The sequence below is a fragment of the Mesocricetus auratus genome, unplaced genomic scaffold (assembly GCF_017639785.1).
Source record: "Mesocricetus auratus isolate SY011 unplaced genomic scaffold, BCM_Maur_2.0 Super-Scaffold_100676, whole genome shotgun sequence".
In the NCBI taxonomy this organism is placed as follows: domain Eukaryota; kingdom Metazoa; phylum Chordata; class Mammalia; order Rodentia; family Cricetidae; genus Mesocricetus; species Mesocricetus auratus.
This window is the reverse complement of record NW_024429266.1, coordinates 107,693,701-107,709,926: the sequence shown is the minus strand read 5'-3', so window position 1 is coordinate 107,709,926 and position 16,226 is coordinate 107,693,701. Positions and strand designations below refer to the sequence as shown.

The 16,226-nt window shown below is 46.0% G+C and overlaps 1 protein-coding gene across 5 annotated transcripts in view; it reads left to right on the top strand.

Moving 5' to 3' along the window:
* Xrcc2 (X-ray repair cross complementing 2) overlaps positions 1–16,226 on the top strand; it is a 61,499-nt gene that overhangs the window by 37,128 nt on the left and 8,145 nt on the right. Inside the window, exons 1-2 of one of the 5 annotated variants that reach the window (XM_040737158.1) lie at positions 4,781–4,915; positions 12,927–12,986. The exons of 2 other annotated variants lie outside the window; for them this stretch is intronic. In XM_040737158.1, coding sequence (XP_040593092.1) covers positions 4,877–4,915; positions 12,927–12,986 — 99 coding nt within the window. In that variant the 5' untranslated portion in view covers positions 4,781–4,876. Of the gene's footprint in view, positions 1–4,780; positions 4,916–12,926; positions 12,987–16,226 lie in introns of those variants that run through there. 2 more of the 5 variants (XM_005084209.4, XM_040737159.1) reach the window with 2 other exon arrangements.

Sequence of the window (16,226 nt, the reverse complement as noted above, 5' to 3'; positions counted from 1 at the left end):
GCTGCATGAAATTGATCCAATCTAAAAGAGAAACACAGTTTACACAAAGGTGGTCTTAGCACTTGGGATTCCACGCCTTTAATCCAAGCACTAGGGAGAGTATGAGGCGGGAGGAGACAAGAGCTCAATGCAGTCTGAGGGTTAGTGGAGACAGATGCAGTCTGGAGACCAGTCTGAGGACAGGATCTCCCTTTTGACCTGAGCATTGGTAGAGGTGAGAACTGGCCGCTTTGCATTTCCCATCTTCAGCTTTAACCTTGATGTCTGTCTCTGGGTTTTTATTACCAAGAACCTTTAGAATTCATGCTACAGCTGCTGGTTTCAGGTCTCCGTCCTCTGGCTGCACCATTCTCTGATGAGTATTTGTTTTTATTCTCTTTTTCAGCCCCAAGCACCAATCTGTCTTCTACAGTGCTAAATCATACCTAGCTACACAGTCACCAAAAACTAGTAAGCAAGCCAATCAACAATTTATGGGCATTTGGCTTTACATTTTTAACTTACATTTATTTACTGTTTGCTTGTACATGCCGCAGCATGTATGTGGAGGCCAGAGGACATCATGCAGGAGTGAGTTTTCTCGTTCCACATGTGGCTTCAATGGATCAAACTCGGGTCCTCAGACTGGGCAGCAGGTGCCTTCACCAGCTTAGCCATCTTGCCACATTCTACATTTGCTTTTTAACTTGCTTTGTCTCGCATGCAAAGATCTACTGTGTATTGTGTACATGTCCGTGTGTATGTGTGTGTGTGTGTGTGTGAGAGAGAGAGAGGGGGGGGTTGATGAGAATGGCCCCCACAGGCTTTTATGTTTGGATACTTGGTTCCCAGTTGGTTCGACTTTTTAGGGGATTAGGAAATGTGGTTGCAGGAGGTGTGTCACTGGGGGATGGAGCTTTGAACTTTCAGAAGACCCATGTCATTCCCAGTGTGTTCTCTCTGCCTCCTGCTTGAGGATCAAGATGTGAACTATCAGCTGTTCCTGTCACCATGTCTCCACTCTGCCATCATGGACTCTAATTTCAATTCATAAGTCAGATAAATGCTGTCTTCTATAAGTTGTCTTGGCCATGCTGTTTTGTCCTAACAATAGAAACGTAACTAAGGCTGAGGGAGTACATGTGTGTGAAGATCAGATGACAACATTTAGGGGTCAGTTCTCCCTTTCCACTACTGTATTTATTTGTGTACTTGTGTATATGTGGGGGTGGGGGTGCTCCCAAGCCACAGCGCACAAGTCGTCAGAGGATAACTTTCAGGAGACTTCTCTCCTGCCACTGGAGGTCTGGGGATTAAACGCAGGCCGTCAGTCCTGGTGGAAGGTGCCTTTATCTGCTACGAAACTTAAATATGTTGTCAATGTTTTCTAAACATTTTATGAGAAGAAAAGCTAAGTGTAGTGGTGCAGGCCTTTAATCCCAAAACTTGGGAGGCAGAGTCAGGTGGATCTGAGCTCAAAGTCAGCCTGCTCTACAGAGAGTTCCGGACAGTGAGGGCTACACAGAGAAACCCTGTTTTGAATAAAAACAACACCAAAAATTATGAGAGGAAGTCTTTGATTCAAGGAAATATACACTGACAATTTTAGATATTTTTCCTAAAGATATTTGCATTGGTATGACATGATTCCAAATTAGTTTACTCAAATTCAACAGAAAGAAATGAAAGGTCAGCCTAAAAGTTGAATGTTGGGCTTTGCATCTGTAAGGTTCGAAGCAATCAGATCAAGAAGGGTGATGCCATAGGAGAGCAGAATGGTCCTGGAATGAGCCAAACACTTGCTATCAGCTCCGCTCTCCCTCTGTGATCCTGGACCAGTTGTCAAACTGCTGGGAGAAAACACCAAATCCCTTGTGGTGGTTTGAATGAAAATGTCTCCCACAGGCTCTAGGTTTGAACACTTGATTCCCAGTTTGGTGGCACTGTTTGGGGAGGTCTAGCAGGTGTGTCCTTGCTGGAAGAAGTACGGTGCTGGAGGTGGGCTTTTAGGTTTAAAGACATCACATCTTAAGAGCACTGTGGTTACCACATGTGGCTCAAAACATCTGTAACTCCAGAGGATTCCAGAGGATCCAACAGGCTCACACGCAGGGTACATACATGCACACAGGCAAGACATTTATACATGTAAAGCAAATAAATCTTAAAAAGGCTCTCTATCCCCAGCTTGCTCTCTCTGCTTCTTGCTTACATTCAAGATGTGAGCCTGCAGCTTCCTGCTCCCTTGCCTTTGTTCCGTCCGCCGGTAGGCCTCTGGAATTAGGAGCCCAAGATAAGTCCTTCTTCTACAAGTTTCCTTGGTCATGGTGTTTTATCGTAGCAATAGAAAAGTGACTAATGTGGCCTTTATTTTCTCCTCTGTGAAGTGAGGCATTTGAACTAGATGACATTTTTGAAAGTGAACCATATGCCAGATGCTTATGTCTCCATATAACCCTTGCTGTAGGGTATCCATAATTTCTATTTTTTAATTTAAAAAGTATCTTATGTGTGATGTATGGACATTGCCACACTGTGGGGTTGGTTCTCTGCTTCCACCTTTACAAGGTTTCGGGGATTAAACTCATATTCTCAGGCTTGGGATACAGGTGTTTTGGGTTTTGAGCAGTTTTTTTTTTCTGTTTGTTTTTCTTAAGACACCTCAATGGCTTGTTTTTATGACTTATAAAACCCTCATTTTGTGACAATGCTGTAGCTCAGAAAGGTTCAGCTCTTGTAGTTTCATCACTGAAAAGAACCAGAACTGACTTAGCTGGGCGTGATCATAAAAGTCTCTAGTTTCTGTTCTCAGGAGGTGATGACAGCAGGATCATAAGTCCCAGGCCATCCTGGGCTACAATGTAATACCCTGTCTCAAAACCAGACAAACATAACTAACCTCATTGCTGAGCCCAAGCCTCCTAATGAGTTGACTTGCTTCCAGCTGATTCAAAGGCCTTTTATAAGTCTACATTCTGCGATTATTTCCATCTTGCTTTGTTTTGTTTTCTGAGTCAGATCTTGCTACACAGTCCTGTTTGTCTGGCTGGGCTTCTGGAAGCCTGCCTTATTTCTGGACTTCCCTCTACATGACTCAGCAAGTCCCATTGTTTCAGATTTTTAAAATTATTTTTATGTGTGGGTGTTTTGCCTATGTGTATGTCTGTGTACCATGTGCACAGTACTCACAGAGCCCAGAAGAGGCTGTTGGGTCCCCTGGAACTAGAGTTAAGTTGTGAGCTTCCATGTGGGTGCTGGGAATGGAACCCAGGCTCTCTAGAAGAATAGCCAGTGGTCTCGACTGCTGAGCCAGCTCCTATCCCGTTTATTGTTAACAACAGACAGAGGCAGCATCTTCTGTAATTTGCAGCCATGCACACTGTGATTTATTTATGAAGCAGCATTAGCATTGCCTATGAAAGCCATAAGCCCATGCTATTCCATGGACTAGTAATGAGAACTGAAGGACAGAGAGACGAAAAGTATGAATCTGGGCTTTTCTAACCCAGAAGTTGATTTGTCACCTTGAGGTTGATGGCCAGAACTACTACAGTCACCCATCACTTAGCTCTGGAAGACAGTCTAGGGGTGTGTGATAATAAGCACGTGGGCTTACACGAGCTTGGGAGAGAAAAGCTGTGTGATGGGGTAGTGCGGTGACTATGGGATATTACTGATGACAGCAAAGTAGAGGAGTTCTGATGAAACACCTTCTGCCATGCACTCCCCTGGCCTAACACTTGAGGCCTTTCTTAACTCCCTCCTCTGCATACTAGAATGGAACAAGAATGGTCTTTTGGGTCTGGAAAGATGGCTCTGTAGTTAAGGCTGCATGTTGCTCTTCCAGAGGATTGGGGTTAAATTCTCACCACCCACATAGTGGCTTATAACCATTTCTAACCCTAGTTCCAGGGGATCCAATGCCCTTTTCTGGCCTCTGTGAGTACCAGGAACACGTGTGGTGACAAGGCATATATGCAAGCAAACACTCGTACAAATAATACTTGAGGTATTTTTAAAAAGAGAATAGTCTTTTTCTTTCCCCCTCCTTCCCTCTTCCCACCTTTCCTTCTAAGTTTAATTTTACATTTGCTTCTGTGAATATGTATATATGTAGGCATGCGTGTGCCACTGCATGTGTGTGGAGATCCGAAGACAACTTGTGAGAATCGGTTCTCTCACCATGTGAGCCCTGGGATTGAACTCGGGTCTTTTTTCTTTTTAGTACAGGTTCGCTGTGCTGCCCAGGTTGGTCTCCTGGGCTAAGGGACCATCCCGCCCGGCCTCAGGAGTTGTTGGGGGTCCTGGTGCACCAGCAGCCCAAATCAGTAAATGCTTGTCCTAGATTTTTTTGAGACACGATCTCACGCTATAGCCCAGACTAATCTCGAACTAACATCACAGGCGCGCACCACCACGGCAGAAAGACTTACTTTAATAGTTTCTTAAAAACAAGTAGTCCCCGGGAGCGGTGGTGCTCAGCTTTAATCCCAGCACTCGGGAGGCAGAGGCAGGTGGATCTCTGAGTTCGAGGCCAGTCTGGTCTATAAGAGCGAGTTCCAGGACAGCCGGGCCTTCACAGGGAAACCGTCTCGAAAAACAATCAAATAAAACTTAAAAGTCAAGTACACGTTGTTAATTTTGCCTAGTAAAGACAACTCGAGATTAACAAAAGGATACGTTAAGGACTAACAGAGGGCAGAGAAAGAGGAGGCGAATGAGACTGACGTCACCGAGAGGGTGGAGCAGCTCTACTGCGCACGCTCCGCCCCCGCCCCCACCCCACCCCACCCCGGTCTGCACAGTGCGCACGCGCGCACGGGGCCCGCTGGTCTGACTGGCTATTGCTAAATGGCGTCGCTGGCGGGAGAGTTGAGCCTGAGGAGCTGGCGGAGCAATGTGCAGCGACTTTCGCAAGGCCGAATCCGGCACGGAGGTAGGAGCCGCGGGGCGGCGAGAGGATGGCGCATCGCTAGGGAGGGTGGCCCGGTGCCCAGGGCCACGGTGGGGATTGCGCGACACCCTCCAGGGGTGCAGCCTGTCCGCAGTGGCCAGCTGCGCTGCGGGGACCGGGCACGGTGGAGGCGTCTGCAGACGCTTTCCTGAAATAGGTGCCATTGAGGCCCTCGCTATCCCAGAACGCATTGGCGGTCTGCCGCTCCGGAGCTACGCAAGCCCTTTCCTTCAGAAATGGAACTAGTAACTATGTGTTTCAATGGCTTCAGGACCGTGTAGCCAAGTACTGTGTGGACCGACGTGGTGGTGCACACCTTTAATCCCAGCACCGAAGAAGCAGAGGCAGGAGTTCGAAGTTAGCCTGGTTTACATAGGTAGTTCCAGGCTGGCCCGGGGTTACATAGTGAGACCCTCTCTCAAACAGACAAGCAAAAAAAAAAAAAAAAAAGTAATAATTGAAGCTGCCTTAAAGTGTTAACATAGATGGTAAAAGCTTGCCATTCCAAAAGAGGGTCTGTAAGACAAATTGTAGGAGGAGATACTTTTAAACGATTTCGGACAGAACCTAGGTAGCTCATGCTGTCCTTGAGTTTGCTGTGCAGCTGAGGGTAACCTTAAATTTCTTTTATTTACTTATATAAGCTATGTGTATACATGCATGCCTGTGGGTTGGTATGTGCCCTTGGGTGCAGATGCATCTGGAGGCCGGAGGAGGCCAGAAAAAGGTGTCAGAGATCTCAGGAACTGGAGTCACCTGAACCAAACTCACGTTCTCTGTAAAAGCAGTGTCCATTCTTAACTGCTGAGCCGTCTCTCCAGCCCTAACCTTCCTATCCTCCTGCCTCCCAAATGCTGGGATAACAAGTGTGTGCCACCATGCCTGGTTAGGAACTGCCAAGGATGGAACCCGGGATTTCATGGGTACTAGGCAGGGGCCTGCCGCCAGAGCTAGTTTCCTGAGAAACCACCATACTGATTTCCAAAGTGGCTGCACAGGTTTGCTTTCCCAACAGCAGTGGAGAAGTGTTCCCCCTGCTCCACATCCTCTCCAGCAGGAGCTGTCGTTTGTGTTTTTGGTCTTAGCCATTCTGACAGGTGTGGATGGTATCTCAGAATCATTCTGATTTGCATTTCCCTGATGGCTAAGGATGTTGAACTTTTTTTTTTTAAGTGTTTCTCAGCCATTTCAGAATCTTCTGTTGAGAATTCTCTGTTTAGATTTGTACCCCATTTTTTAATTAGATTTTTTTGATGTCTGGTTTCTTATGTATTCTGGCCATCAGCCTCCTGTCAGATGTGGGGTTGGTGAAGATCTTTTCCCATTCTATACACTGCCATTTTGTCCTATTGACAGTGTCCTTTGCCTTAAAGAAGCTTTTCATTTCATGAGGTCCCATTTACTAATTGTCGATCTCAGCATCTGTGCTGTGTGTTCTAGTCTAGGAGTGGTCTCCTGTGTCAGTGTGGTCAAGGCTACTTCCCTCTGTCTCTTCTGTCAGGTTCAGTGTAACTGGACTTATGTTGAGGTCTTTGATCCACTTGAGTTTTGTGCAGGGTGATAGATATGGATCTATCTGCAGTCTTCTACATGATGACATCCAGGTGTGCCAGCACCATTTGTTGAAGGTGCTGTCTTTTTTCCATTGTATAATTTTGGCTTCTGTGTCAAAAGCAGGTGTCCATAGCTGTGTGGATTTAAGTCTGAGTCTTTGATTCAATTCCATTGATTCACCTGTCTGTTGTTATGCCAATACCGTGTCGTTTTTGTTACTATAGCTCTGTAGTAGAGCTTGAAATCAGGGATGGTGATACCTTCAGAAGTTCTTTTATTGTACAAGATTGTTTTCACTATTCTGGTTTGTTTTTTCATATGAAATTGAGGATTGTTCTTTCAAGGCCTGTAAAGAATGTGTTGGAATTTTGATGGGAGGGCATTGAATCTGTAGATTGCTTTTGGTAAAATGGCCATTTTTACTATGTTAATCCCACCAATCCATGAGCACAGGAGACCTTTCCCTGTTGTGATACCTTCTTCAATTTCCTCCTTTTCCTTTCTTTTTTACCTCCCCTCAATATCCTTCTAAAAAGATTTGAAGTTCTTATCACACATCTTTCACTGGCTTGGTTAGAGTTACCCCCAAGATACTTTATATTGTTTGTGGCTGTTGTGAAGGGTGTTGTTTCCCTGATTTCTTTCTCAGCCTGCTTACAATGTGTATATAGGAGGCCACTGATTTTTTTTTTAGTTAATCTTGTATGTAGCCACTTCACTAACTGTGTTTATCCCCTATATGAGCTCCCTGGTAGATTTCTTTTGGTCACTTATGTAAACTATCATATCATCTGCAAATAGCAATAGTTTGACTTCTTTCTTTCCATATATCCCCTTGATCTCCTTTTGTAGTCTTATCGATCTAGCTAGAACTTCAAGTACTATATTGAATAGATATATAGTTGACAGCCTTGTCTTGTTCCTCATTATAGTGGGATTGTTTTGAGTTTCTCTGCATTTAATTTGATGTTGACTGTTAGCTTGGTGTATATTGTTTATATTGTATTTAGGTATGTTCCTTGTATCCTCAAGACTTTCTCATGAAGGGGTTTTGGATTTTGTCAAAGGCTTTTTCAGCATCTAATGAGATAATCGTGGTTTTTTGTTGTTGTTGGGTTTGCAATAAGTACTATTAACCGCTGAGTTATTGCTCCAGCCTCTGAAATACACTTTTTTGCTTGTTTGTTTTTATTTTGTTTTGTTTGTTTGTTTCACGACAGGGTTTCTCTGTATAGCTTTGGCTGTCCTAGAGCTCACTCTGTAGACCAGGGTGTGGACTCTAATTCAGAGATCTACCTGCCTCTGCCTCCTGAGTGCTGGGATCAAAGGCGTGCACCACCACCACACCTGCTAAAATACACTTTTTTAAAACAAAAGAGGAAAGGATTCTACCATGCTACGCTTATGGCCATTTGCTTTTGCACTTCTCTTGTTGCTGCTGTTGTTTTATTGAGGCAGAGTCTCTTATAGTCCAGGCTGGCCTTGGCCTATGTAGCTAACATGCCTTTGAACTCAAGACACCTCTGCCTTCCGAGTACCGGGATTATAGGTGTGTACCACCATGGCTGGTTTCTGCATTTTTTTTTCCTCCTGGTCTTTTCTGCAAGAACCTCAATTTAAAGCAAGATAAAAGCAAAACAAAAATGTTACCCTGCCACGTCCCCACCTCTAGTCCCATTTCTTTGCTTGTTATAGAATGGTCTGTGCCCTCAGCCCCTGCTTCCTTAGCTCCCAGTCACTGAATTCCTCCTCCAGCGTCATCAGCGAATACTGCTGAACACAGTAGAGCACCCCTGCTCTTGAATGCCGCTTAGGAGACCGCTGTGCAGGCCAGTGCTGCATGCCTGAAACCCCAGCATGGGCGGCCAGCCTATACTAGGCATTGAGCTCCAGGACACCTAGGGTCTCCAGTGGTGTGGGAGTGGGGAGCCTGTGCAAATGAACTTTTCTTCCCCGGGGAAAGTTAGAAGGTCATGATGGTTTATCTCAGTTGTCAGCTTGATGGTCCTGTCTACAAGGGGTTTTCTAGACTGGGTGTGTTGAGGTGGGAAGACCCATCCTAAGTACCCATGCCATGCACTGGGGTCCCAGACTGGATAAAAAGAGGAAAGTGAGCTGAGCACAAGCATTCATCACTCTGCTTCCTGACTCTGCCAGGTGGCCTGTGTCTCCTGGAACTGTAAAACAACAAAAAACCACTCCCTCCCTCCCACTGCTTTTTGTGAGGTGGTCTTCTCTCAGCAGTGAGATAAGTAACTAATACAGAGAAGACAGGGAAATGTGTCAAGTTTTTTTTTCTTCGAGACAGGATTTCTCTGGATTGTTTTGGAGGCTGTCCTGGAACTCGATCTGTAGACCGGGCTGGCCATGATGTCACAAAGATTTGCCAGCCTCTGCCTCCCAAGTGCTGGGATTAAATGTGTGCCGTCACCACCCAGTCTTCAAGGTTGTATCTCCAATGAAAGTGATGGCATTTTGCCATCAGAAGCTGCTGCTGCAACTCACTCAATTGGCAGAGTGCTAAGCTAGCATGCTCAGCCTCTGGGCTTGATCTCCAGCACCACATAGAGCGGGAAAGAGCTCAAGGCTATCCTAGTACTGAGTGGCTACCTGAGACCCTGTCTCAGAAAAGGCGGGTAGACTCTGGTAAGTTCCTTATTGGGTAAAGGGCTTGCCATGAAGCCTTGCAACCTGCTTGCCCCACGTGGCAAAAGATCTAATTTCTGCATGTTGTTCTCTGACCTCAATACATGTGCCATGGCACATGCATGTGTGTGCACACTTACAATCAATGTATTAAAAAAAAATTCAAGTTCCTTTTGTTAGAGGTAGCCCACCAAAGATGAACACTCGGTTTATAACCAGTTGAAAGTCTTTATTCAAGCTGGCTGGGACCACACCCAAATGTTTGTGAAGATGATACCTAGGAGTGTCCAGAATATGGATTTTATTTTGGGGGGGGCAGACCTCATCAAGACATCTCCCTTAAAGCAGTTTGAAGTGAGAAGTTTTTTTTTTAAAGATTTATTTATTTATTACATATACAGTGTTCTGCCTACATACCAGAAGAGGGCACCAGATTGAATTGTAGATGGTTGTGAGCCACCATGTGGTTGCTGGGAATTGAACTCAGGACCTCTGGAAGAGCAGTCAGTGCTCTTAACCTCTGAGCCATCTCTCTAGCCTTGAAGTGAGAAGTTTTAACGTTAGCTGGCAGGGGTGGAGGGATGGAGGTTGTTCCTACACAAACAGGCAGCTAAGACGAACAGTTAGCTGGAGGGGGTTCCTCACGAACAGGCAGTTTTAACAAAGGGGATTCACAGTGCAGAGGAAATCCATGAAAAACAACCCAACAGTCCTGACCTTTGGCTTCTAATTTAGAATCCATAGGATTCTTCATCCAAGAGTTCAGCTTCTGGTTAAACCTGGATTAGCCTCAGCAAGAAGATGGGGGAACCTCTGCACTGTATCCCCGTCACGCTGTAACGGCTCCGCGTGGTCAGACAGCGCCGTGGTGTTTGCTGTGATAAAACACCCTGACAAAGCAACTGGGAAGGAAAGGGTTTGTTTGGCTTCCCCTTCTCAGTCACAGCCCATCACTGAGGGAAGTCAGGGCAGGAACCAAAGCAGCTCTGAAGGAATACTTCCTCTGACTGAATACCTGCTGCTGGGGCTAGCACCCACAGTAGGTGAGCCCTCCCTCATCAGTCATTCATTAATCAAGAAAATGTCCCACAGACTCGCCTACAGGCCAGTCTGATAGAGATTTCTCTGTTGAAGTCTCTTCCCAAATGACCCTAGATTGTATCAAGGTGACAAGGAACCAACCAGCACTCCTACCGTGCCCAAGGCCCTGGGTTCAGTATCAGCGGTGGGGTTTTAAAAAGTTGTTGCTGCCGGGCGGTGGTGGTGCACACTTTTAGTCCCAGCACTCGGGAGGCAGAGACAGGTGGATCTCTGAGTTCGAGACCAGCCTGGTCTACAAGAGCTAGTTCCAGGACAGCCTCCAAAGCCACAGAGAAATCCTGTCTCGAAAAACCAAAAACCAAAAAAGTTGTTGCCATGCTTTCCAAGCTCTTTCTCAGCTCTTGTAGACATTGCTAACTGAAATTTTGAAGCATAGTCTGGTGTGACTTCCCAATAAAGTCTGTGTGTATATGTACATATTCCATGCTGCATGCAGAGGCCAATTAGGCTGATAGGCCGGCAAGCTACAGGGACCCTCCTGTTTCTGTCCATGCGCCGCCCCCAAGTGTTGCATGTGTCCACTGCTGTCCCCGCTGGCTTTACATGGCCTGGGGATCTGAGCTGAAGGGCTCATGCTCGTACAGCAAGCGCTTTACCCATTTCTGAAGTACCCCTTCCCAACTAAAACCTAATCACATACATAAATAATACTGATTTACTAAGCTTAACGTTTAGTCTATAAATTGCTTCTGAAAGTAGTATTTAAAGGTATATCTTAGTTTTAGTTGATTTTTATGCATTTGTCTTTCCTTTTCCTTTTATAGGGTGATTGCTTTTAAGGAAAAAAAGCAATTATAAAGCAACAGCTTTTCTGGGAATGAATTTAGAATCCTGGGGTTTAACCATATCATATTGGAGCAACAGTTGTCTTTCTGTGTAATGTAGACAAATGCTTTGTTCAAGATCCACGCCCGGGTCTATGCCCTGAAGAGCAATTGAATTTTGTAGGTGGCCGAGGAGTCTAATTTCACATGTGGAAAGAATTAGTCTTCTGATTTTATTACATTATATTTAAAATTTTTGAGATAGAAGTTTGTTGTATGGTCCAGGCAAGACTAGAAACTTGAGATCCCCCCACCCTAAACCTCCCAAGCATCAGAAACTGTACACATGGGGCACCAGGCCTGGCTCAGTCTTCTGTCTTAGTTATTTTCTATTCTCGTGATAAAACGCCATGACCAAAAAGCAACATGGGGAAGGAAGGGATATTTCATCTTATAGCTTGTAGCCCATCCTGTGACTAGGGAAGCAGGCAGAAAAAGCACATGGAGGAGCACTGCTCACTGGCTTGCTCATAGCACCCATGGCCACCTGCGCAGGGCCAGCACAGTGGCCAGGGCCCTCCCACATGAGTCACTAATTAAGAAAATGCCCCCACAGGCTTGTCTACAGGCTAGTCTAGTGGTAACATTTTCTCCATTGAGCTTCCCTTTTCCCACATGCTTCTAGCCTGTGTGAAGGTGACATAAAAACTAGCCAGCACATCCTCTGATTTTAGGGAAGATCTGTGATGAAGCCAAACATCCACGCTGAACACATATATATCAGGGCAACTGCTTCCCACCCTTGCTCTCCCTCCCTCCCTCCCTCCCTCTTCATGTATGTGAGCATGCAGCTGGATGCTCATCAGGAGCTGTTCACCTTGTTTTTTGAGACAAGGTCTGTCACTGGGACCTGGAACTTGCCAATTACGATCTACTGGCCAGCCTCCCCAACACTGAAATTACCAAGCACACATCATTCCTGCTCAGCTTTTTTACAGGAGCTTGCTGCAGGTGAAGAAAATACAGAATGGGTCATAGGGAAGGGAGTTATAAATGCCAGTTAAGGGCACATGGCTACTTGCAGAAATGTAGATTGTGGTTGGCATAAGTGCTTCTGTTGTATTTTGTTAAGAACATGTTTATGCCGGGCGGTGGTGGCGCACGCCTTTAATCCCGGCACTCGGGAGGCAGAGGCAGGCGGATCTCTGTGAGTTCCAGGCCGGGCTGAACCGACAGCCTCCAAAACAATACAGAGAAACCCTGTCTCGTAAAACAAACAAACAAAAAAGAACATGTTTATGCATACATACACCTGCATATTTATCTTTTCTCTCCTCTATTTCATTATCACATAATGTAACATCAGTAGAGACAACAGCAGTGGTTATCATATTTATGTTATGAGGCACTAAAAGATTAAAACATTCATCAGAGGACATTGTTTGCAATTGTTCAAGGGATAGTTATATCATGTTTGGTGGAATTATGACCTGGTTATTATTTTCATTTGGAAATTAAGCGTGACATGGGAGCTATAATTGTGTGTCAAGTTGACAAAGTATGGACTTCCGATGGCTAATCTTGGTTGCCATCTAGACTGTATCTAGAATCAAGTAAATTTCAAGCAGGTGGGCACACCTATGGGAAATTTTTCTTAATTAAATCTTTTGAGGTGGGAAAACCCACCCTAAATCTGGGCCACACTTTCCACTGGCAGCCCAAATAAAAGGACATGAAAGAAGGAAGCTTCTTGTGTTTTGCCTGCTTGCCCTCATTCTCTCGGCAGGGTCATCTATCCTGCTGCTGAGGCATTCCTCTGCTGGGATTACAACCTACTTTGGGATTCTGACATATACTAAAGACCAGTGACACATCCAGCTTCATGGACTGAACAACTACCCCTTTCTTTGCTTTCCTGTCGGGGACAGCCATTGTTGACGAGCCTAGAGACCGCAGCTTATAGGACACTAGAGATGAGCATCTGTGCAGTGAGTACTGTCCCTGCTGCAGAGTGTGTATGTGCTGTTGCTAGGGAGGTTCAGTGTTTGTTTCAGTGTGGAGATGGCTAAAAAGGGGGAAAAGCAGTTGCCTCGGCAGGATTGATTTGACCTCCTATTTAATGGGTCCAAAAACTCCCCTTAGTGCCTGTGCTTAGATTTCATTAGACCTTGACAGTGACGCCAAGGTTGTATGGCACAATAGAAAATTCTAAGTTTTAGAAACCGAAGAGATTGTAATTGAATCCTAGTTCTGGAATAACAATAGATGAGATTGCTGAGGCAATTAAAGGACACACACACAAACACACACACACATACACACACACACACACACACACGGGCACAGGTACACATCACACACATACACACAGACACACACACGGACATGGACACATGCACTCATGTACACACACACACATCTCTGATAGCACAGTAAACACAAACAGCAGCTGTAGTTATGGTAATAAAACCTGGCAGATACTGATCTTCAGCCTGGTGACAAGTGTCTTTACCCATGAGCCATCTTGCTAACCCTGAAGGTTACTTTGTGTGTGTGTGTGTGTGTGTGTGTGTGTGTGTGTGTGTGTGTGTGTGTGTGTGTGTGTGTGATGTGTACCTGTGCCCATGGTGGCCAGGATTGTCAAATATCCTAATAATTTGAAAACTGGCTTTGAATCCATTTCCCTCATTGACATTAGGCCATTTATTCTGCTTCCTGTTATCCCTATTAGCTACATCTGTCATGGTGCAGCACCCTTCCCGAGGAGTGTGACAGAGCCAACCTTCTCTACCCTAGCAGCCACCAGGATGACCTGCTGGGAATGACCATAGTGAACCCATACTTGAATCGTAGTTATTCCATCCCTGACAAAGGAAGTTCTTTTTGCTTTCCTCTCTTAATGGAAGAGAAATAAGAGAAATCTGAAGTTTGGGGAACTGGCCTAGCGTTTTGGTTCTGCGGTCCCAAGTGTCTATCTTCAACTACAGAAGAGTGCTTCGTGCTGCCTAGGTTCAAACCTTTTGTTTCTGTCTACCCAAACATGTATGTTAGTGACCTTTCTCGTTGTCGTAACCACTGATAAGCAACTTAGAAAGAGTTTATTTCAGCTTACAGTGTAAGGGTGCAGTCTGTTGTGGAGAGAAAGGCATGGCAGCAGGAGTGTGCAGCCAGGAATCCACCCTTCATATCTTGGCAGAACAGGTAACAGAGGACAAGAAGCCTTAAGGTCCAACCCCAATAACCTCTTCTTCCAGCCAGGCCTCACTTCAGTTGAGGCTCATGAGCCCATGGGGGTAGGGAGCATTTTACATTCAGGCTACAGCAGTCTGCCCCTGACCCCCAATGACTTAGGGCTACCTCACAGTACAAATAAGCATTTATTCCCACGTCGAATCCCTATAGTCTCTAACAGTTCCAACAGTGTTCAAAGGCTAGTGTCTCTTCTGAGATTTAAGGCAGTCTCTTAACTGTGGCCCCTGCTAAATCAGATACCAAGCAATATATTTCCAATATACAGTAGCACGGAGTGAGCATTCCCATTCCGGAAGGGAGGAATGGAAGTACAGGGAAAGGCCAAACCAAAGCAAGGCCGAAACCTAGCAGCACAAATGTTAAACCCTCTGTCTAGCTCCATGTCTAGTCCCTGGCACTCTTGGCGGAATCGGGGCTCTGTTGTAATGTTCGAATCCTCTGGAAGAAACTAAGGACTTGGGCACAAGTCAAATTTAGATTAAATGAATTTATTCTTACTGCTAGCAGAGGGATGGCAGCCTTAGAGCCAAACAGCCTGCTGTGCTGAAATGGAGTTAAGACGGGGTTTTAAAAGCAGACGTTAGAAGGGTGTGTGTCACAACTATCCTTGGAGCCCATAGCGGGGCAGGAATGTGTTTTATTTCCTCAGTTTCTTACCTTCCCACGATTAGTAATAGAAGACCATCCATCCCTTTCCCACAGTGACAAGCAGGTTTTACAGAAGCAAAGACAGCTGCTAAGACCTCACAGCCTACTCTCCCCTCACCGCAGGCCGCTAGGATCTCCCGGACATCCCAAAGCAGGTCAGCAGCCCTAAAGGGATGCCTGGCTCCATGCTGGTTTCTTTAGTGATCACGGGACCTGTGTACATCGTTACTCGGGTCTGAGCTCTCTAATGGCTGGGATAGAGTACATCATTTCTGGGCAGGCAGAAACACAGTGCCATCAGTTAGGGCTGACTGTCACATCCCAACAGCTCCAAAGGACCTGGGAAGTCCCTCCATCTCGGCTCTGGCCTGCCACACACATAACTTCCCTCTTGAACTACTCCATGCTGCAGATTTTCACGGGGGATGTTTCGCGGTCCTGCATCTTCTGAGGTCTCTATTGAAACTTAGGCTTCATCACAGCTCCACATAATGACCTCCAAACCTGCCACGCATCCCTGGTCTCAGCAGCTCTCTGGAACTATGGCTTAAGACTCCACCACCCCCTTGCAGTTTGTGTGCCTGTAACCAGGGCATGGCCTAAATGTTGTCCAGTCTTGAGATTTCCCCCGCCAAACAAATAAATTCATCACTTTGTAATTCAGCCTCCCCCAAGTTCAAAATGCAGCCAGGTTCTTTGCTAGAATGTAGCTTGAAGGGCCTCTAGTCCCATTTCTAATGGGAACTGGGCCTTCCAAACTACCACCCGTTAAGCTATGCATACAGCCAGCTCCAAACGCCCAAGAACCACGTGGCCAGGTTCCTCGTTCTCTGTGTTAGTCGCTTTCCTCGTTGCTGCAACTAGATGCCCGACAAAAACAACTTAAGGGAGAGTTTATTTTTATTTATTTAAGTGGGGAACTCATGGCAGCAGGAGTTTGGTCACAACTTATCCTTAACAGATGGTTGGTCCCACTGCATCCGTGGTTAGGAAATGAAGGAAGATGCAAAGTGTTCGCTTTTGTGGGGGACAGCCTAGAATCACCTGAAAGTTTCAGCTGAGGAACTGCCTAGAGCAGACTGGTCAGTGGGCTGTCTGTGGAGGACTGTCTGCTTATTAGTTGATCCTGCAGGGCCCAGCCCACTGTGATGGCGCCATCCATCTGCAGGGCCCAGCCCACTGTGATGGCGCCATCTGTCTGCAGGGCCCAGCCCACTGTGATGGCGCCATCCGTCTGCAGGGCCAAGCCCACTGTGATGGCGCCATCCATAGGTGCTGGTCCTGGGCTGTTTAAGAAAGCTAGCTGAACACGAGGCAGAGAGCAACAA